The sequence below is a fragment of the Adiantum capillus-veneris genome, chromosome 13 (genome assembly GCF_014529385.1).
Source record: "Adiantum capillus-veneris isolate H3 chromosome 13, ASM1452938v2, whole genome shotgun sequence".
Classification (NCBI taxonomy): domain Eukaryota; kingdom Viridiplantae; phylum Streptophyta; class Polypodiopsida; order Polypodiales; family Pteridaceae; genus Adiantum; species Adiantum capillus-veneris.
Window position 1 is genome coordinate 1833928 of NC_140943.1, and position 22252 is coordinate 1856179.

The 22252-nt window shown below is 44.9% G+C and overlaps 1 protein-coding gene across 2 annotated transcripts in view; it reads left to right on the forward strand.

Moving 5' to 3' along the window:
* LOC147443508 (Molecular chaperone Hsp40/DnaJ family protein) overlaps window positions 1-21148 on the forward strand; it is a 70770-nt gene extending 49622 nt beyond the window's left edge. Inside the window, exons 3-11 of one of the 2 annotated variants that reach the window (XM_086526317.1) lie at window positions 17161-17256; window positions 17345-17478; window positions 17563-17758; window positions 17840-18015; window positions 18158-18287; window positions 18868-19028; window positions 19174-19271; window positions 19351-19462; window positions 20521-20813. In XM_086526317.1, the coding sequence (XP_086382443.1) occupies window positions 17161-17256; window positions 17345-17478; window positions 17563-17758; window positions 17840-18015; window positions 18158-18287; window positions 18868-19028; window positions 19174-19271; window positions 19351-19462; window positions 20521-20716 (1299 nt within the window). In that variant the 3' untranslated portion in view covers window positions 20717-20813. The other variant, XM_086526318.1, reaches the window with a different exon arrangement.
* Window positions 21149-22252: the final 1104 nt, after the last annotated feature.

Below are 22252 nucleotides of genomic sequence, written 5' to 3' on the forward strand. Positions count from 1 at the left end.
GATTTGCGAGGTTTGGGACTTGCTCTGCTGTGAGTCTATGCCGAAAACTGAAAACGCTTGTGTTCTTCTGGGTTCCTGTCATGAAAGATGTGCGAAACGCTAGGCCTCTTGCTGATAAAAAACGCTACGGCTGATCTGCTGTGTCTTGCGGTTGCCGGGGCTGATCTACAATGCAAAATGCCAGGGGCTGATCTTGATGCAAAAACGCTAGTGTCTTCTGAAGGTTGAAAACGCTAAGGTTGTCGCGGGGGAAAGTCTTGCTGAGAAGGTGCCTGTTGAACGTCCTGTTCCTGCTACCTTTTCTGCTAGAAAGTGCTAGCGCTAGGTTTGCTTATAGGCTTAGTGAATTTGCCCTACCCAGTTCCCAATAGAAGTCACTTAAAAATAATAAGTGAAAAATGTCAAAAATAGGGAAAATAGGTCTATGCACTGTAAAAATGCTCCTGATGGAAATTTGATGATCATGCTGTGTGCAACCAGAGGAGATGCATCTAATCTAAGTGTTTGAACATGCACGGTCTACGAACAGACTCACAAAAGTGTCAGAACACTTCCTAAGCTAACTGAACTGAACTGAACTGAACCGAACCGAACCGAACCCTAGTCATGAAGTAGCTTGTCCACGTATACGTAGGGTTAGATGTACACGTGACATCCCCTCCTTTTCAAAGTGAGGTAGTGGTACCGAATTGTATGGCGTCCAGGGAGATCGCCAACAGCGTCAGCATGAATCCTTGAAAGGACTCTTCGCCAGCCCACTCTGATGTGTGGGTGGTGCGTTTATCCTGGAAAGGACTCTTCGCCTGCCCACTCTGATGTGTGGGTCGTGCCAAGGAAGAGACATGGAATGTGGATTCCTTGGGTGCAAACATTTCATCTTTTCATGAGTAATCTGTATACATCCGTGCTCATTGATGAGTGAATCGTGTTCATCGTGCAATATGTCATGCCTATGAAAAGGGATCACATAAGGACGGTGACTAAAATACAGGAAAGCATCACGAATGAAACACTCGAACAATGCGTAGTGACTAATCATGCGCATACATAATACTTCCTGTGGGGGTTCTTTGGAACTCGACTTGAGAGCCAAGGTCGGTTCTTCGTGATCGATCGAATCTGCAATGCGGTTAGTTTCACTAGACAAAGTATCAACTAAACCATCATCCTTATGAACAATCACATCTTTATCCTGCAAATCATCATTCTTGTGAGTAATCACATCTTGATCCTGCAAATCATCATGCTCGTCATTATTATCCAATTCATCATGCTTATCATTATCATTCAAATCATGTGTGTCACACTTTGGAAAAGAAGAGACCGAGAGAGTCTCCTTCTCTTGATTCTGTTGAGTTAGCGCCTACGTAATAGGAAAAAGTCGCAAGAACTCTCTCATGTGTTGGTCGCTCATCTCTTTTCTTGCTTTGATCTCGCGATCAAATTCTGCTTGTTTTTCTTTGTTCTCACAATCAAATTCTGCTTGTCTTTCTTTGTTCTCACGATCCAATTTTACTTGTCTTTCTTCGAACTCACGATCCAATTTGGCTTTTCTTACTTTGGCTTCCAAGCGTGCTTGCTCGTGCTCACGCGCTATGGTTGCCATTCTTTCTTCATATTTGCGCGCTAGGGCTGCTATTCTTTCGTCGCTTTCTATCTTCCTGTCCATCATCATGAAAGCTGCCATAGGATCTGGTGTAATCTTTTGCGTAGATGGGGAAGGGGGAGGTTCGGAAAAACCTCCTAGTGGGGAAAACTCTTCTTCGCCACTCCCATTCTAAGGTGCAGCGGAAGTGAATGTTGAACTTTGCTAAAGATGAGTGCTCCGAACTGTGCTCAAGGGTTCCTTTTACTTACGGTGTCACAAACTGTTGACGTGTCAAAGCCTTGAAGAAGGGAATCAACTTGCAGATGTCGGCCAAGGGGCCTAAGCCCTAAGAAGAACAAGTAACAGAAGAAGAAGTCCTACCAACTTATGCGGATCCTGTCCGATGGGGCCCCAAGTGACATAAAGATGAAAATAAAGCAAGACCCGCAAACTGATGACATGGCAGTTTTGCGAAAATTGTGTTGACATGATGACGTGGCAGGTTGTACGGATTTTCGTGTCTTGCATCGGCTGATGATGTGGTAGCTGTACGGATTTCCGTGATTTATGCTGGCAGCTTTTTGGCTTTGCTTTTGGACTAGATGCTTTTGAGTTTGAAGGCTTTTCACTATAACTGCTTTTCAGGCCAAGGGCCTTTAAATAAGAGGTTAGGGCTCATTCTCTTGCATGCTTCCTGGAGAAGGGGCAGAGTCTGGAGTACCGGCTTGTACTGTGTTGATACAATATAAAGAAATACCGAAAGGGGCGCCAAGGTTTGAGGCCAATACTCTCTTGGGTGAAATTCCGCCACTCCGTGTCGCATGTCGTCTCTCTCTCTTAGTTCTGTTTTTATTGAAGTGCTAAAAGTCTGTTCAGTCTGTTCTTTTCTATTGGCATGTGGTGCCCATCTTGTGACAGTAATATCAGAGCGTCAGGCGTGTGCTTTTTTTGAAAGCATACCGGTCCCACAAAAGAGCCATTAGAGCAAACCAGAGACTTTTGGAATTTATCCGAGGTATCTTCGCCCTCCAACCCGGACCTATCAGCCACTCCCACCCTTACTTCATTGCGCATCATGCGTGCTCCCGTCTTAACTGCTCATGTCTTACAGGACATAAGCCATTAAGATCACTTGCAACAGAAGGATCCAATATTTGTTTCGAGCTGCCGTTTTCTCAGAGAGAGTGCCATACAGATGTTGATGTCTACAGCTACCAAGCCGCACACTTCCAAGGACTTGGCAAGCTTTCAAGAAAACTTTTGTCCGAAGTTATATGGTTTTTGACATCTTCCTTCGGAGTGCAACTTCTGGCAGAGTGGGGTATCTTGAAATGCTTGCCATGAAACCCTAGCAGATTATAACTTGAACTTTCTTGACATCTCTCAGTAGATGTCTCTTCACGAGCAGATTACCTTGGAGGTCCAGTGCGATTGCTATCTTAGGACTACCATCATCACGAGAGGAACATTGTCTGTCCAAGAGCTGATGGACCATGCTGTCGTCGGCTACGACCTTATGCAAGGAACCTAACCCTAATTTTTTTGTTGCAGGTTTCAGGATGGAAAGTCAGTTGACTTTTGCGAGCTCGGCTGATGTCGAGATTGTTTTTGAGTTCTGTTTGAGAACTTGTTTGGTGATCCTGTTTGGAATTTGTTTGAAATGGATGGTATCTGTTTTGAACTTGTCTTGGTGCCGATTTGAAATGTTTGACTCTGGTTTTAATACTGGTTTCAATGATTGGTGATTTTACTTCCGGATGGAGTAGTGAGAAATGTTGTTTTGCTATTGTTTGAACCTCCGAACGACGCAGGCCGATGGCTGGGAAGCGTTTGGTTGTATGCTTGTAAAATGATTGTTGTTGTGACTCTCGGCCTGGACTTGGATGGTTATGCGGGAGGAGTATTAAGAAGTATGAGCAGTGGTTACTCTCAGCACCTCCAAACGATGCAGGCTGCGGTTTGGGGGGCATTTGGTTGTAAAAGGCCTTTATATCTCCCGGCCCGAACCTTTTTAGGTTATGCGGGAGGAGTGATGAGGGAGTTGTTGAATATCTCCCAGCCCGGACCTTGTTAGGTTATGCGGGAGGAGTGTTCATCGGCAGCTTTATGTTTCTATGTCTTGTAACATGCATATGTGGGCATTTGTGTTGCATTGTGATGTGCCAACCACTGAATATTCCTAATTGGATGAGATTGCCCAGGTATGTAATTTTAGTGTATCAAGACACCCGTGGAAGATCAGTACGGGGTGGGTGTGATGGCTAATTTTACTACGCCGGATTATCAAGAGTTCCGATCTGGACGAAAGGAGAAGCTAACTCCTTGATCAAAAGAGCTGAAAGGAGAAGCTAACTCCTTCATCAAAAGAGCCGAAAGAAGAAGCTAACTCCTTAACAAAAAGAGCAAACTGATTGTCCCTCGGAATGACCCTTGGAAATTTTTGAGCTAACTTGAGTTGTTTTGCAGATATGCTGTAATCGTGGACGATTACTCTCTTTCAAGAAGGGCAAATGTCACAAACTGTTGACGTGTCAGAGCCTTGAAGAAGGGAATCAACTTGCAGATGTCGGCCGAGGGGCCTAAACCCTAAGAAGAAGAAATCCTACCAACTTATGGGGACCCCGTCCGATGGGACCCCAAGTGACATAAAGATTAAAATAAAGCAGGACCCGCTTACTGATGACATGGCAGTTTTCCAAAAATTGCGTTGCCATGATGACGTGGCAGGTTGTACGGATTTTCGTGTTTTGCGCTCGCTGATGATGTGGCAGCTGTACGGATTTCCGTGATTTACGCTGACAGCTTTTTGGCTTTGCTTTTGGAGTAGATGCTTTAAAGTTTGAAGGCTTTTCACTACTGCTTCTCAGGCCAAGGGCCTTTAAATAAGAGGTTAGCGCTCATTCTTTGGCATGCTTCCTAGAGAAGGTGCAGAGTTTGGAGTACCGGCTTGTACTGTGTTGATGCAATATAAAGAAATACCGAAAGGGGCGCCAAGGTTTGGGGCCAATACTCTCTGGGGTGGAATTCCGCCACTCCATGTCAAGTGTCGTCTCTCTCTCTCTCTCTCTCTCTCTCTCTCTCTCTCTCTCTCTCTCTCTCTCTCTCTCTCTCTCTGTGTTTTTATTGAAGTGCTAAAAGTCTGTTCAGTCTGTTCTTTTCTATTGGCACGTTGTGCCCGTCTTGTGACATATGGAAGGGAGAGCCTTCCGTTCCTATAGTGAGAGAGTGCAATGGACACAAACAAAGTGCTGAGCACTGTGGATGAACGTATTGAGATTGAGAGATAGAGAGAGAAGAATACGACACCAGACAAATTGTCAAACCCTCCTCCGAAGGCCCCACTCTCTATGGCGAGAGCGGTCTACTATTGATTGCACAAATCTCTACAATGCTTGGACTTGCTGACGATGTCGACGACGATGAGGACAGCGACGAGATGGGCTGAAATCTGAGATTGCTAATGGCTGAAATCTGCAAATCTTTATCTGCTGAATTCTGACTCTATGTCGATGACGATGTAGATGACGACGGTACGACGAGGACGCGTCGAAAACGTCGATGCTGAAATCTGCGTTTGCCGGGCTGAAACTGTAAACTTCGATGGATCCCACCGTGCGGCGAGGAACTTCTGCGGGAAGGTGAGATCTACAAGGTTCGGGACTTCTTCTGCGGGTGCTAACTGCTGAAAACTGAAAACGCTGATGCGGGGATTTCGTTGCGAAGATTTGCAAGAACGCTAGGGCTGAAAATGGTCTTGCTGTGGAGAATCTGCTAACGTTGGGAGTCTTCTGCTTCTTGCTGACGCCAAGCTGCTGCCAGTGCAAAAACGTTGGCTGATCTGGTCCAAAACCAGTAGCCTTCTGCTGTGATGCAAAAACGCTAGGGCTTGTTGGGGGTTCTGCTGAGAAGTTGCCTGTTGAGCGAGTGCTCCTGCTGCCTCTTCTGCTAGAAAGTGCTAGCGCTAGGTTTCTACTGTTAGGTGCAGCGGAATGATTGTTTGCGCTTTGCTCAAGATGAGTGCTCCGAACTGTGCTCAAGGTTCCTTTTGTTCTTATGGAAGGTAGAGCCTTCCGTTCTTAGTGAGAGAATGCTATGATCATAAACAAAGTGAATGGACATTGTGTGTGCAAGTGTATGAGACCGAGAGATAGAGAGAGAAGAGAGATACGACACCAGAGACGTTGTAAAACCCTCCTCTGAAGGCCCCACTCTCGTCGGCGAGAGTGGTCTACTTATGATTGCACAAAGTGGTACAATGACGATGCAATGGACTAATGCAACCTGAGACTATGTCGGTGATGACGACGACTTTAGGGCTGAAATCTTTGGTCTTCTAACTGCTGAATTTCGGGGCTGTTTCGGTGGCTGAAAATGACTGTTTTGGCTGCGTTTTTATGGGCTGAAAATAGCTATCTTCTGCAACCAACTAGGGCTGAATGTGCTGCCGTCCTTAACTGCTGAAAACGCTTCCTCTTCTGCTGCAGATTGGCTGAAAATACAAAATGCTGGCAGATCTGAAAAACGCTAGGTAGCTGGGAAGTTCCGGCGATGGCAGCAATGGAAAATGCTAGGGGATCTGGTACTGCTGATGGCGATCTGCAAACGCTAGGTTGTAGGGTAGTGTGGTGATGCCAAACTGGAAACGCTAGGGCTGATGTGGATGGGGATCAATCAAGGCAGAAAACGCCAAGAGAGGGAAATGTCTGGCGATGAAGGGAATCTGCAAACGCCAGGGTTCTGATGGGGTTCTTGCTGCGAAGGTGCCTGTTGAGCGGGAGCTCCTATTGCCTCTTCTGCCTTTTAGTGCTAACTTGGGTTTGCTTATATACAAACTTAGCAAAATTGCCCTACCTACTTTTGTTGGAAAGTCACTTAAAAATAATAAGTAAAAAATATCAAAAATAGGGAAAATAGGCTAAATGCACTGGAAAATTCCCCTGACTGAATCTGATGGATTCTGAAGGGAATACTGATGATCATGCTGTGTGCAACCAGAGGATATGCATCTATGCTAAGTGATTGGGCATGCACGGTCTACGAATAGACTCACAAAGTATCATATCACTGCTAAATCTAGACTGAGTGGACTGACTGAAGCCCGATCGTGCTGTAGCTTGTCCACGGACACATAGGGTTGGATGTGTCACGTGACATCCCCTCCTTTTCAAAGTAAGGTACTGGTACCGAAGTGTATGGCGTCGAGGGAGATCGCCAATAGCATCCGGAGTCCTGGAAGGGACTCTTCGCCGGCCCACTCTGATGTGTGGGTCGTGCGGTACTTGAACTTCATAAAGGTCTGCAACGCTTGCTTCTTTGGGCCGCGCCGAAAGAGACACAAAGTCTTCTGAGTCTCCTTCAATGCTTCCACTTCTTCTATGGACGTAGGTCCACCTTCTTCAAGAATCTCCGCAGAGTTACCGGGGAATGGCATTTTAGGGCCTTGGAACGCCGGAACGGCGTTCCGGCCGCCTGGAGGTTTCTGGAACGCGTCGGAACGGAATGGCGTTCCGGCTGAAAGCTGTCACCGGAACAGGACCACTGGAACAGGCCGGAACGGCCCCAACGGCAGTTTTTGAAATTTAAAAAAATGACTGTTGGGCAGCCAACGGCCATTTTCAGCAGTGAAAAAAGTATATAATGCCCCCCTCCTCCCCCATTCTTCACACACTCATCAAGCCTCAAGGCCCATTCTCCCTTGCTTGAGCCTTGCTCTCAACTCTCAAGCCAAGCTCATTCTCCCTAGCTTGCTCTCAACTCTCAAGCCATAGTGTGGCGCCGCGGCATGCCTCAAGGCTCAAGCTCTCAACCTCTCTCTCTCTTGGGCTAACTTCTAAGTTCTAACCCTCAACTTTCAAGGCTCAAGGCTCAAGCTCTCACGGAATCAAGCGGCAAGCCTCTCTCTCTCAATCCCTCTCTCTCTCTCAAAGTTCAAGATCAAGCTCTCTCCTTCACGGATAATCCATCATCCATGGCCTCTTCTTCTCGTTCAACCCCCTCCGTTCATGCGTGCAACACTCAAAAGGCGAAGGAATGGTCGTGGTGGGATGAAGTGACCTCTGAGGGCACCTTGTCGGCGGCGGGAGGTTCTCGTGCATGGGGATGCAAGCTATGCTCTTACACGCGGAAAGGGGGGCATGACAAAGTGAGGGCACACTTTCTTCGAGTGCCGGGACATGAGGTGAAATTTTGTGCCAACGTAACCATCGAGAAGAGGAAGGAGCTCGAGGAAAAGGATCGGCAATTCAACCATAAAGCCAAGCCGGCACGCAAAGGTATTGATCCAAAGACCCTCATTTTCCCTTCTTCCTCTCTACCCGGTGTAGGTGTTGGTGCATCTTCAAAAGGTCCAATTCGTCGCCAAAAGACCCTTGCCACCTCTTGGGACCCAAAGAAGAAGGAAGAGGTGGATGCGGCCGTGGCCCGATTCTTCTATCACAACCATATCCCATTTGTCGCAGCGAGGTATGTTCATTGTTTTATGATTCATCAATCTTCTCTCTCATTTCTTCCGTTATCGTCGTTTCCACTTTTTTGATACTAACCTCTTCTATGTTTGATCGAAATAGGTCGGAGTATTGGAAAGTCATGGTGCAACGGATAGGAGAGTATGGCACCGGCTATGTGCCGCCATCTTCAGAGGCTCTCCGAACCACCTTGCTCGATCAGAGAAGGCTATCGTGGAGCAAGAAACTCTCAACATTCAGCGTCTTTGGGCAAAACATGGTGTTTCCCTCATTGCTGACGGGTGGAGCGATACAAGGAAGAGATCTATCCATGGTCTCGTCGCATACTCCAGTGGAGAGATGTACTTTGTGCACTCTCATGATGCCACTGAGAGTGGCAAGTCCGCCGATGTCTTCTCTGCAGAGTGGACAGCGGCCATAGAAACCATCGGTGAGCAACACGTGGTGGCCTTTGTCACAGATGGGGAGGCATCAAACAGGGTAGCAGCAGCTATCATAGAGGGCCACTATCCGCATGTGACAGTGTGCTTTTGCATGGCACACTGCTTGAACAACCTTCTAAAAGACATTGGCAAGCTAGACTGGATTGCTCCAGTCATTGCTGATGTAGTGAAGATGGTTACTTTCATCAACAATCACAACTTGGTTCGGAGTGAGTACCTCAAGAGATTGGGCGGCAAAGTGCTTCTAAAGTATTCAGATACCCGCTTCGCATTCAACTTTCTTCTTGTACGCAGGCTGTCTGAATGTCAAAATGCGGTCTGACAGGTCTTCATCAGTGATGAGTTCACCACCTCCCCCTATGCAAAGACAGTTGCAGGGATTTTGTGCAAGGATAAGGCAGAGGATCTTGAGTTCTGGAAGGAGCTCAAGAGTCTAGATGCACAGGTAAAACCGGTGGTTCATTTGCTTCGAGTTCTGGATGGCATGGATCCTTGCATTGGCAAGATTTATGAGACAATGGACCGCATGATTGAGCAGCTTGCACAGCTTGAGCCGAACGCAGAGCGATATGAGGAGATCCATGCGCTTTGCAGCTCGAGGTGGAATTCATATGCCTCTCCTTTACACGGGGCAGCGTACATGGTGGATCCAGAGTTCCAAGGTGCAGGGCAAGAGACAGATAGGGAAGTCATGAACCAATTTACAGAGATCTTAAACAAGATGGTTCTAGACAGAGATGAGCGACGCATTGTCAGAGATCAGCTGAGACAGTACAGAGAGATGCGGGGGTCATTTGGCAGTCCAGATGCTCAGATTGATCGCAGGAAAATAGGTTCAGTGCTTTGGTGGGAGGACTATGGCTATGATGGCCCTGAGATCCAGAGATTGGCGATCCGTATTCTCAGCTAGTCAGTTAGTACCTCATGCTTGGAGCAATTGTGGAGTACCTTTAGCCACATTGCTTCCAAGAAGAGAAATCGGCTTGGAGTGGAGAAGGCTAATGATCTTGTCTTCGTCAGCGCAAATTTGAAAATGCTTTGCAAGAGTACAGACAAACAGACAGATCCTTTTACACAGTGGGAGATGGAGCAAGAGGCTTCTCAGGCGGGTGGAGATGCACATCCACCAACACCAGGTACTTCATCTGTGGCTGAGATCGAGCCGGACCTAGACCTCGATGATGAGGAATGGGAGGATGTGCATGATTTACAGCCGGCTACTACGGATTGGGAGGCCTCTCAGGCTAGTGGCTCTTGAGTCTTGAGTCTTTGCCATTTATCCACCTTTTTGTATGGCTGCTTGAGCCTTGCCCTCTTTGCCATTTGTAGCTACTAGCATCTTTATGGTATTTGTCACCTTCAGTCTTTTGGTATTGTGGTCACTGAAGTTTGGTTTGAACTTTGCCCCCCTTTGGTTTTTTTGTAGCACCTTGGCCGTTGGCGGCCCTTGAGGCTTGTTACTATGTTAGCCATAATTAATTCCAAAGTGTTATCTCTGACTACTACGCTTGCAATTATTTGAGAGCATTGTGTATGTACTATGGGCATTGTGTTTGCTCATTGTTGTTCATCTGGCTATGTACTCTAGGCGCCTCACATCCCAATCAAGTCATAATAAGGTTAAATGGTCTTCGAATCGTGTTTTTTCAATTTTGTGGGTATTAGAGTCAAAGGACTCTAATACTACTTGTATTCAAACACATAACACTAAAAAAAATAATATTTGGGTGTTTTTTTAGCCTGCCGTTCCCGTTCCGGGCCCATTCCCGTTCCCTCGTTCCGCAGGGAGGCCCGTCGCCGTTCCCGTTCCCGTTCCGCGTTCCGGGTAACTCTGCATCTCCGAGCCTGAAAATTCCTAAAACCACTTCCAACACAAAAACATGAGCATACCCATTCCATGTAAAGTGAGTGGAAAAAAATATTGTCTTCGCTAAAGACTGTGTATGCAATGTAGATGAATATAGAGACGGAGTGACAAACCGTTCACCAAACATATGCAAACAATGAGATCAAATCTCTCTCTTTTGATCTAGAGCAATCAACTGTGGCAAAACACAATGGAAATGCGCATGCTTGGTGCTCATACTTTCATGTGCTCATTCGGAAATTGTGTCATGCCAAGGAAGAGACATGGAATGTACACACATACTTTTCAGCTTTTCATGAAAGATCCGCATACATTGGTGCTCATCCATGAGAGAAACGTGTTCAACATACAATATGTCATGCCTAGGAAAAGGGATCACATAAAGACGCAGACTAAAATACAGGAAACGATGACGAATGAAACATTCGAACAATGTGTGCGTATCAATCATGCGAACATAGAATACTTCCTGTGAGGGTTCTTTGGAGCTAGGTGCGAGAGCCAAGATTGGTTCTTCTTGTTTGATCGGATCTTCCTGTGGGGTTTCTGTGGACCTCGACTTGAAAGTCAAGATCGGTTCTTCGTGATTGATCAATTCTGCAACGAGATTAGCTTCGTTAGAAAAAGCATCCACTAACACATAATCCTTGTGAACAATCACATCTTCTTCATGCAACTCATCATGCTTGTGAGAAATCACATCTTGATCATGCAAATCATCATGCTTGTGAGAAATCACATCTTGATCATGCAAATCATCATGCTGGTCTTTATCATCCAAATCATCATGCTTAGCAATATCATTCAAATCATCATTCTTATCTTTGTCATCCAAATCATCATCATGCTTCACACAATCATGCAAATCGTGTGTGTCATGCTTTGGAGAAGAAGAGACTGAGAGAGTCTCCTTTTCTTGATTCTGTTGCATCTGTGCGTGAGCTTGACAAAAGAGTCGCAAGAGCTCTTCCCTTCTTGCTTTGATCTCGCGATCAAATTCTGCTTGTCTTGCTTTGTTCTCTGCTTGTCTTTCTGCTTCGTCTTCTGCGTGTCTGCGTTCCATTTCTGCTTTTCTTTCTTTGAATTCACGATCCAATTTGGCTTGTCGTTCTTTGGCTTCCAAGTGTGCTTGCGCGCTATGGCTGCCATTCTTGCGGCATTTCTTGCTTCGCGTTGTAAATTTTGTTCCATAAACAACAGCTCCAACTCCTCCATTGGAGTTAGTGCAATCAGTGTCGTAGATGGGGAAGGGGGAGGGTCGGAAAAACCTCATGGTGGGGAAAATTCTTCTTCGTCTCTCTCATGCTCATCACCTCCAAGCGAAGTATCCATTCCGCTTCGAGTGATGATCATTCTGAAGTCGTGGTTCTCGTGGGTTCTTGGGTTCTTGAGTTCTTGAGGGTCTTGAGGTTCTTGAGGTTTTCTTTCGCTTGCAAATCGCATTTGAGAAGGATCTTCCCTTCATCCGAGTTCTACTCTTTTCCGCGGGCGCACCCCTTAGCGGCCTTGTGCTCACACCAAGGTTGCTTTTTCCCACCTCACGTCGATTGGCCGGCTTCCAAGTGCACGGTCCGCTCTTAATGAGTGAAAAGAGACACAAGGGGAGGCTGGACAAGCCCTTCTTTCTTGGGATTCTTGTCACTCTTCAACAAAACACGATTAGGAATCGACACGCCCAAGAGAACTTGGGTTCGTTCGACCTCAACAAGCAAAAAAAAATTCTTGTGGTTCTTTCCTTGAGTGATACAGAACACTGCCAAAGCTCTGATACCAATGTTAGGTGCAGCGGAATGATTGTTTGCGCTTTGCTCAAGATGAGTGCTCCGAACTGTGCTCAAGGTTCCTTTTGTTCTTATGGAAGGTAGAGCCTTCCGTTCTTAGTGAGAGAATGCTATGATCATAAACAAGGTGAATGGACACTGTGCGTGCAAGTGTATGAGACTGAGAGATAGAGAGAGAAGAGAGATACGACATCAGAGACGTTGTAAAACCCTCCTCCGAAGGCCCCACTCTCGTCAACGAGAGTGGTCTACTTATGATTGCACAAAGTGGTACAATGACGATGCAATGGACTGATGCAACCTGAGACTATGTCGGTGACGACGACGGGGATGGCGAGGACAACTTTAGGGCTGAAATCTTTGGTCTTCTAACTGCTGAATTTCGGGGCTGTTTCGGTGGCTGAAAATGACTGTTTTGGCTGCGTTTTTATGGGCTGAAAATAGCTATCTTCTGCAGCCAACTAGGGCTGAATCTGCTGCTGTCCTTAACTGCTGAAAACGCTGCCTCTTTTGCTGCAGATTGACTGAAAATATCAAACGCTGGCAGATCTGAGAAACGCTAGCAAAAACGCTAGGTAGCTGGGAAGTTTTGGCGATGGCAGCAATGGAAAATGCTAGGGGATCTGGTACTGCTGATGGCGATCTGCAAACGCTAGGCTGTAGGGTACTGTGGCGATGCCAAACTGGAAACGCTAGGGCTAGATGAGGATGGCGATCAATCAAGGCTGAAAAATCAAGGCTGAAAATGCCAAGAGAGGGAAATGTCTGGCGGTGAAGGGAATCTGCAAACGCCAGGGTTTTTGCTGAGAAGGTGTTTGTTGAGCTGGAGCTCCTGTTGCCTCTTCTGCCTTTTAGTGCTAACTTGGGTTTGCTTATATACAAACTTAGCAAAATTGCCCTACCTACTTTTGTTGGAAAGTCACTTAAAAATAATAAGTGAAAAATGTCAAAAATAGGGAAAATAGGCTAAATGCACTGGAAAATTCCCCTGACTGAATCTGATGATTCTGAAGGGAATACTGATGATCATGCTGTGTGCAACCAGAGGATATGCATCTATGCTAAGTGACTGGGCATGCACAGTCTACGAATAGACTCACAAGAGTGCCAGATCACTGCTAAATCTAGACTGACTGGACTGACTGAACCCTGATCGTGGTGTAGCTTGTCCATGGACACATAGGGTTGGATGTGTCACGTGACATCTACTTATACAAACTTAGCAAAATTGCCCTACCTACTTTCCAACAAAAGTCACTTAAAAATAATAAGTGAAAAATGTCAAAAATAGGAAAAATAGGTCTATGCACTGAAAAATGCTAGTGATGGGATCTGACTAGAATCTAATCATAATGCTGATGATCATGCTGTGTCAACCAGAGGATAGGCATCTACTCTTAAGTGTCTGGACATGCGCGGTTTGCGAACAGACTCACAAAAGTGCCAAATCACTTCGTATTCTAGAGTGACTTGTCTGACTGAACCTTGTTGATGCTGTAGCTTGTCCACATACACATTGGGTTGAATGTGTCACGTGACATCCCCTCCTTTTCAAAGTGAGGTATTGGTACCGAACTTTATGGCGTCGAGGGAGATCGCCAATAACATCCGGAATCTTGGAAAGGACTCTTCGCCTGGCCACTTTGATGTGTGGGTCATGCGATACTTGAACTTCATAAAGGTCTGTAACGCTTGCTTCTTTGGGCCACGCCGAAAGCGACACAAAGTCATCTTCAATACTTCCACATCGTCTAGAGTCATGCGTCTACCTTCTTTAAGAATCTCCATGGCTGAAAATTCCTGAAACCACTTCCAACACAAAACCTTGAACATACCTATTCCATGTAAAGTGATTGGAAAAAATCTCGTCTTCTCAAAAGACTGTGCATGCAATGTAGATGAACAAATAGATGGAGTGCCAACCCATTCATCCAAGACATGCAAACAACGAGATCGAATCTTTTCTTTCTGATCTAAATCAATCCACTGTGGCAATTCACAACAGAAATGCCCATGCTTGGTGCTCATACTTTCATGTGCTCTTTCTACAACTGTGTCGTGTCAAGGAAGAGACATGAAATGTGACTTCCTTGATTGCATACTTTTGAGCTTTTCATGAATAATCCGCATACATCCGTGCTCATTCATGAGGTCCAAAGAACCCCCACAGGAAGTACTATGTGTTCGAATGATTAGTCAGCACGCATTGTTCGAATGTTTCATTCATGATCGTTTCTTGTATTTTAGTCAGCGTCTTTATGTGATCCCTTTTCCTAGGCATGACATCTTGTACGTTGAGCACGTCTCACTAGGCTCGAGAGCCAAGATTGGTTCTTCGGGATCGAATCTGCCTGTGGGAGTGCTATAGACCTTGACTCGAAAGCCAAGATCGATTCTTCGTGATTGATCGAATCTGTAACGAGGTTAGGTTCGCTAGAAAAAGCATCAACTAAACCATCATCCTTGTGAAGAATCACGTCTTGATCATACAAATCATTGTGCTCGTGAGAAATCACATCGCGATCATCATGCAAATCATCATGCTCGTCATTGTCATTTAAATCATCATGCTCATCATCATCATACAATTCATCATGCTTATCATCATGCAAATCATGTAATTCCTGTGTGTCTTGCTTTGGAGAAGAAGAGACTGAGAGAGTCTCCTTTTCCCGAATCTCTTGCATCTGTGCCTGCACTTGCGAAAAGAGTCGCAACATCTCTTTCATGTGTCGGTCTTCATTGCTTGTCTTGCTTTGTTCACGCGATTAAATTCTGCTTCTCTTTTGTCGCGTTCACGTGCTATGGCTGCCATTCTTTCTTCATACTTACGATCAATTCATGCTTTTCTTTCTGCATTTCTTGCTTCGCGTTCTAAGTTCATGTCCATCACCATCTTGTCGAAAGCCTCCATAGGAGTTAGTGCAATCCTTGTCGTAGATGGGGAAGGGTCGGAAAAACCTCCCGATGAGAAAAATTCTTCTTCACCACTCCCATGCTCACCACCTCCAAGTGAAGTATCCATTCCGCTTCGAGTGATGACCATCCACTGAAGTCTTGGGTTCTTGTGGGTGCTTGTGGTCTTGGGTTGTTAAGTTCACAAGGAACTTGGGTTCTTGGGAGTCTTGGTTCTTGAGTTCTTGAGGTTCTTGCGAGTCTTGAGGTTCTTAAGGTTCTTCTTTAGCTTGCAATCTGTGTAAGAGAAGGATCTTCTCTTCACCCAAGTCCTACTCTTTTCCGCAGGCGCACCCCTTGGCGGCCTTGCGCTCACACCAAGGTTGCTTTTTCCCACCTTACGTCGATTGGCCGGCCGCTAAGTGCACGGTCCGCTCTCAATGAGTGAAAAGAGGCACAAGGGGAGGCTGGACAAGCCCTTCTTTCTTGGGTTTCAGGTCACTCTTCAAAAACACGACTAGGAATCGACACGCCTAAGTGAACTTGGGTTCGTGCGACCTCAACAAGCAAAAAAAATTATGTGGTTCTTGTGGCTCTTTCCTTGAGTGATACAGAACACTGCCAAAGCTCTGATACCAATGTTAGGTGCAACGGAATGAATGTTGAACTTTGCTCAAGATGAGTGCTCCGAATTGTGCTCAAGGGTTCCTTTTACTTACGGAAGGGAGAGCCTTCCGTTCTTTAACGAGAGAGTGCAATGGACACAAACAAAGTGAATGGACACTGTGAGTGAAGGTGTTGAGACTGAGAGATAGAGAGAGAAGAGAATACGACACCAGAAATGTTGTCAAACCCGCCTCCGAAGGCCCCACTCTCTATGGCGAGAGCAGTCTACTTATGATTGCACAAATCTCTACAATAATTGGACTTGTCGACGATGTTGACAACGATGAGGACGACGACGAGACGGGCTGAAATCTGAGACTGCTAATGGCTGAAATTTGCAAATCTTTATCTACTGAATTCTGACTCTATGTCGATGACGACGGTACGACGACGATCCGCTGAAAATGTCGATGCTGAAATCTGCGTTTTCCGGGCTGAAACTGTAAACTTTGATGGATCCCACCGTGCGGCGAGGAAGTGTTGCGGGAAGGTGAGATCTACGAGGTTCGGGACTTCTTCTGCGGGTGCTAACTGCTGAAAACTGAAAACGCTGATGCTTGTGGGGATTCTGTCGCGAAGATCTGCAAAAACACTGAAGTGTCTTGCAGATGCAAAAACGCTAGGGCTGAAAATGGTCTTGCTATGGAGAATCTGCTAACGCTGGGAGTCTTCTGCTTTTTGCTGATGCCAAGCTGTTGCCAATGCAAAAACACTGGCTGATCTGGTCCAAAAACGCTAGTCTTCTGCTGTGATGCAAAAACGCTAGGGCTTGTTGGGGGTTCTGCTGAAAAGTTGCCTGTTGAGCGAGTGCTCCTGCTGCCTCTTCTGCCAAAAAGTGCTAGTGCTAGGTTTCTACTTATACAAACTTAGCCAAATTGCCCTACCTACTTTCCAACAAAAGTCGCTTAAAAATAACAAGTGAAAAATGTTAAAAATAGGGAAAATAGGTCTATGCACTGTAAAAATGCTAGTGATGGGCTCTGACTGGAATCTAATTGTAATGTTGATGATCATGTTGTGTGCAACCAGAGGATATGCATCTACTCTAAGTGTCTGGACATGCACGGTCTGCGAACAGACTCACAAAAGTGCCAGATCACTTCGTATTCTAGACTGACTTGACTGACTGAACCTTGTTCATGCTATAGCTTGTCCATGTACACATAGGGTTGGATGTGTCATGTGACAATAGAGATGATGCGTATTGGCCCCAGGCCTCTGTAGAGGTAATGGTAGGGGGGGGGGGGGAGTGCTCATGAAAGAGCCGCCATGCCTCACGTTAATGAGAGAGAGAGAGAGAGAGAGAGAGAGAGGGAGAGAGAGAGGTTGATTTATTGAGTCCGTGTTGCTCTTTCATTTTTGGACACTTCTATATACATTGTTGAGCTTGCTCTTTATAGAAAACGTTCATAAGAAACTTTTCTTGTGGCTGCTTTCTTTGGTTTGTCCATCTTAGGTTCTCTCTGATGATGACAAAAAGTCAATTTATGATCGATTTGGTGAAGCTGGGATCAAGGGAGCTGCTGCTGGCAATGGGGCAGGGACTTACACAGTAATCTCTTCAATTAGAGTTATTCTATTGATACACAGAACATCTCTTTAGTAACCTCAAATAATAGGCGTTTTTCTGCTTATGCTAGACAAATCCCTTTGATCTATTTGAATCAATATTTGGAACTAGCATGGGTGGCGGGTTCAGCGGAATGGGTGGCATGGGGCCATCATCCTTCCAAACAAGTAGCAGGGGTATGCCGACCCAGGGGGAGGACTTGAGGTTAGAATCCTGTTTAAAGCACATGCTATACACCTTATGTGTCTCTTTTAATGTGTCCTAAATCATGGATTGTCATTTGTTAAGATTTGATGTAACATTGGAGTTTGAGGAGGCAATTTTTGGCACGGAGAAAAGCTTGGAGGCATCGCATTTAGAGACATGCGCATTGTGTAACGGAAGTGGTGCAAAGTCGAGTAACAGCCAGAAGACATGTACAACTTGTGGAGGACAGGGCCAAGTAATGCAGACCAGTAGGACTGCATTTGGAATGTTTTCACAGGTGTTGACATAACATCGAGTTGGGTTGGATCAGGTGTTTGATATAGGGCTCTATTAATCAAGGTTCCATGATGCTCTACAGGTCTCCATATGTCCTACATGTGCTGGTGAAGGTGAGGTCATAACAAGTTATTGTAAGAAATGTGGAGGGGAAGGTCGAATTAAGGTCAAGAAATTAATTAAAGTGAGGGTGCCTCCTGGAGTCAACAGTGGTAGCACTCTACGTGTACGTGGAGAAGGAGACGCTGGATTAAGAGGGTAAGACTTTTCTGCAATAACATTTTGCTACCTTCATACGGAAAAGGTGGCATGAGTGCACACTGCATATAAATGGGTGCCTGAGAGTCTTTTTGCGGACATTCCTGATGGAGTTAGATGAAGATAATCATGTGCTGTGCAGAGGTCCTCCAGGAGATCTTTATGTATATCTGAATGTGAAGGAAGTGCCAAATATGCAAAGGGATGGCATCAATTTATACTCGAGCGTGGCAATAAATTTCACAGATGCGATCCTTGGAGCGGTTATGCAGGTCAATTGCCTTGACTTTCTTTATCCTTTACTTGGAAATGATGATTTTATCTGTGATTTGTGGTGTTTTTGAACCTTACACCATTAGTTTTGAATGGTCCTCATTCCCCAAGAGTTATATCTTCTCAGTTTGTGAAGAAATGTGTGTTCAATGTGTTTGATTCTGGAAAGCAGGAGGAAACGTTTCTAAGAAAAACAGGGAATCGAGCAACATCTTCGCATGAAAGGCAGAGAGAATCTCAAACTGGAGAGGGATTGAGGGCTCTTGAGCAATATATTTCAAAATTTGTAGAAAAACAGGGGGATGAATGGTGTATTGTCTAATGCTGGGACACAGAATGTCTGTAGTATGGAAGTTGCATCAGTATCCAACTTACAAGTAGTTTTAAATTCACTTATTTCAACCAAGGCTTTTTATTCGGACAAATTCTGTCTTTGCCATGACAGGTGAAAACTGTGGATGGTTTAAGAGAATGTCTGTAGTATGAAAGTTGCATCAATAGCCAACTTAAGGGTAGTTTTAAATTCACTCATTTAATCAAGGCTTTTTTTTCAGACAAATTCTGCCTTTGCCATGACAGGTGAAAACTGTGGATGGTTTGACAGATCTTCAAATACCAGCAGGAACACAACCTGGAGATGTCCTTGTCTTGTCAAAAAGGGGTGTGCCAAAACTGAACAAACCTACAGTGAGAGGAGACCATCTCTTCACAGTGAAAGTGTCTATCCCAACGCGACTCAGGTTTGCAACTTGCTGGCCTTTGTTAGATGTGTGTTCCACCTACTCAACTCTGATGGTTACTTTCAAGTGATTGAAAGCTTATCAGGTATTTCCAATTAAGGTTTTACTGTTGGTAGTCACGAGAAGTTTCTGTTTTCTTGAGCAGTGACACGCAGCGCGAACTGGTGGAGGACCTTGCTGAGCTTTACAAAGCCAATGCAACTCGAGTCAGCAGCTCAAAGACTCGTTCAAGCAGGGTACAACGTAAGTGAAATTGTGGATGACTGGCTAGACTTGCCTGTGCCTTGTTGAATTAAACGTTCAATGGGATCAATGTTTACAGGCATGTCAAATGATTTTGACTCAAGTTCTGGTAAAAAAGAAATTGAGAATGGAGCTGTTGGTGACAACACTGAAGGCGAAGGGCTTTGGGGATCTCTCAAGAAGCTTGCAGGGTAAGTGCCTTTTCTTGTGATTTTTCCGATTTAATGTTCTTTTTAGTGCTAGGCTTCATTATGGCTGAGTCTGCCCTTGGATCTCCAGAGTCATGACAGAAACTCAGTGCGCTGAACTTTGTGTTGATGTATGCTCATGTATTTGTGTGCGTGGTGTGTGCTGTGTTTGGGAGCATATGTTAGTACCTACTTCTACACCCACTATTGGGCACTGACGACGTAAGTAGGAATGTCGTGGTATTTAGTCAATACTATGCATGCTGGAGCCGATGGTTATATTGTCTTGTGGGTGACTACCTTGCACTTTCCCTAAGGGTGAATCTGGGCTTATCCTGGATTCATCTAGGAATAAGTGCCTTTTCTTGAGATTTTTTGTAAGTTTGAGATTTCTTGTAAAATGTTTGCCAATATTCTTAGCATGTTGTTTCATTGCTCAGCACTAACAAGTAATTAATATATTTGTAGGAATTTACTAAATTTTCTTTTTTCTTTAAATTTCAAGGTTTTTTTTGTGTGTTCAAAGATCTCTATTAGCTTTTAATTCGTTCTTAATCTCCACTAAAAGTTCAATTCTTCAAGCTCTAGTTAGCAAAGACACTACTGTTAGGTCTGCTCTTCATGCAGCTGTAGTACTCTGTGTAAACTTTTTTAGACCTCCAGAATTAAAGCATTGCAAGGCTTGAAAGAACATGAAGTTTTTATTTTTGAAACCACACGGTGTTGCCAGGTTAAGTGTCTGTGGGGGTCCCATATAGGGTTGGCTGTACTTTTCACCCTTAGTTTGGCAGTTGATTCAAGTGATGGGTAGAGCATATCAAGTCCAGGCTTAACTGCGCATATTATTTTGGATGTGATCCCCTTGTTAGTCATGGGTGACCCTGAATTAGCTGCTTTTGTGTTTCACAGTTAGTATGTGTATTATGTACCATGTTATGGAAGTTTTATGAGTTTTTGCTTATATGTTTGCAAAGTGAAGCCCCCTTTCCATTAGATAACAATGTCCATTGGTCGTCCTGCCATTTTTTTTTGTTTGCATGGACTTGATGGCAACTTACCAGGCGAGGATCAAGAGCTGAGTTCGGATGCATCAGCATGCACTCATTGGTTTTACAAGAAGACTTTTGCCCTGCATCAAGCTTTTCAACCTCTCATCTCATTTATTTCTATTTCCTGCCGGTTCTTAGTTCCATGGCTTTATTTGCTGTCTCAAGGTTTTTCTTTTGGGTGTGGAAAAGGTTTTTGCTTGAGAGATAAAATGATGTAAAAGTGTATGCTGGCTCCACAAAGAAGGATAGTGAATTAATCAACAGAAGTCTGAACCTTTGGATTTTTGTTTTCCTTGGATGTTTGGACGTTGGTTACGAAAGATCGGCTGCAACTGGGGTTTTGAAGTGGCTAAGGGACAGTCTTTAGACACAACAACTTGTTGAAGGCAGCTAATAAGCTCTGTGACTGTAAGGTCCGGCGTTCTCTCGTTCAACTCTGAAGAGGGGTTCGGCCTCCAGCAATGGGAAAGAATTTGTTCAGAGTAAGATGAGTGATTGAGTATACTGATTTCTGTGGAGTAACATCTGAGATTCTTTGCTAAGTAATCTTGAGCTCTTTGTCAGACTCAGGGTTGTAGCATATACATTTTTGTATAATACAGATCTTTTTGCATTTTTAGCAGTGAATGTTGGTCCCAGATTTACAGTTTTAGTGTCAGTAAGGTCTAGCTTGCAAAGCGTTTTTTGATGCCAATATGATGAAACTTGATGATGTATTGAAATGAATGTCTGTTTTAATGAAGTGAGCTTGAATTGCGAGATTTGGTACCTCGTGTGAGGATGTCATGATATTGGGTTCGCCAGCAGACTGCGAAGTGGCTCTTGCCTGCACTTTGTAAAGAGCACATCCAAGGATACATCCGTATGCAGCACACTCACCTTTTTATTGAAAGCTATTTTCTTTGTGATTTCACCTATTTGATGCAGTGTAGGTAGAACCTATTTGATGAATCAATTTTGTGAAAATACATTGTGCAGACCACTCAATTTTCCATGTCTAATGTCTTGTAGCAAAAGCTTTGTGTGGCAGGGGCCATGGCAACACAAAGCTGTTATACAACTGCGCTCAATGGTCATAAACTGAAAAAATTTAAAAATTGTTATGACTGAGCAGGTGATAAAAGCTAACATAAGGTCAGGAAAAAGATTTCTCATAAAGAAGGCCCTGGCCATCTGCAGAAGAAGAGAGAGGTCTGCTGCCACACAACAAGCTTAAAACTGTTGAACAGGTATTGAGATCAGTGATAAGTCCAGAGAGGCACCAAGACTAGGCGAGGTGGCGGTCACCCAGTGCCAACAACAAGCCCCAAAGCTACACTTGCTTTAAGACCAATAGCTGCAACTCATAGCCATGGGTGGAGGCTATGAGAATCGAGGGTGGATTGGTAGCTAACCCCTAGTTGTCAGGTACGCCCGAAGCAACAACACCCCAACAACTCTTGGGTGATGTTTACCCCCCCCCCCCCCCCCCCCCCCCCCCCTCGTTCAAAGCAGAAAAAAGCTCACACATACAAGAGAACCCTCACACCCACACAATATCTACTCAAAACACCCTCACACTCACGGAAGCACACCCCTACCCATATGCCAAGCTGTCAGCAAGAGAGGAGGAGCAAACAAAGGAGAAACCTTAGATGTTAACAAAATCTCTCTCTCTCTCTCTATTATATATATATATATATATATATATATATGTATATGTCCCTCTGGAAGCCTCTTATGCCACTCTAAACCAACTTGAAAA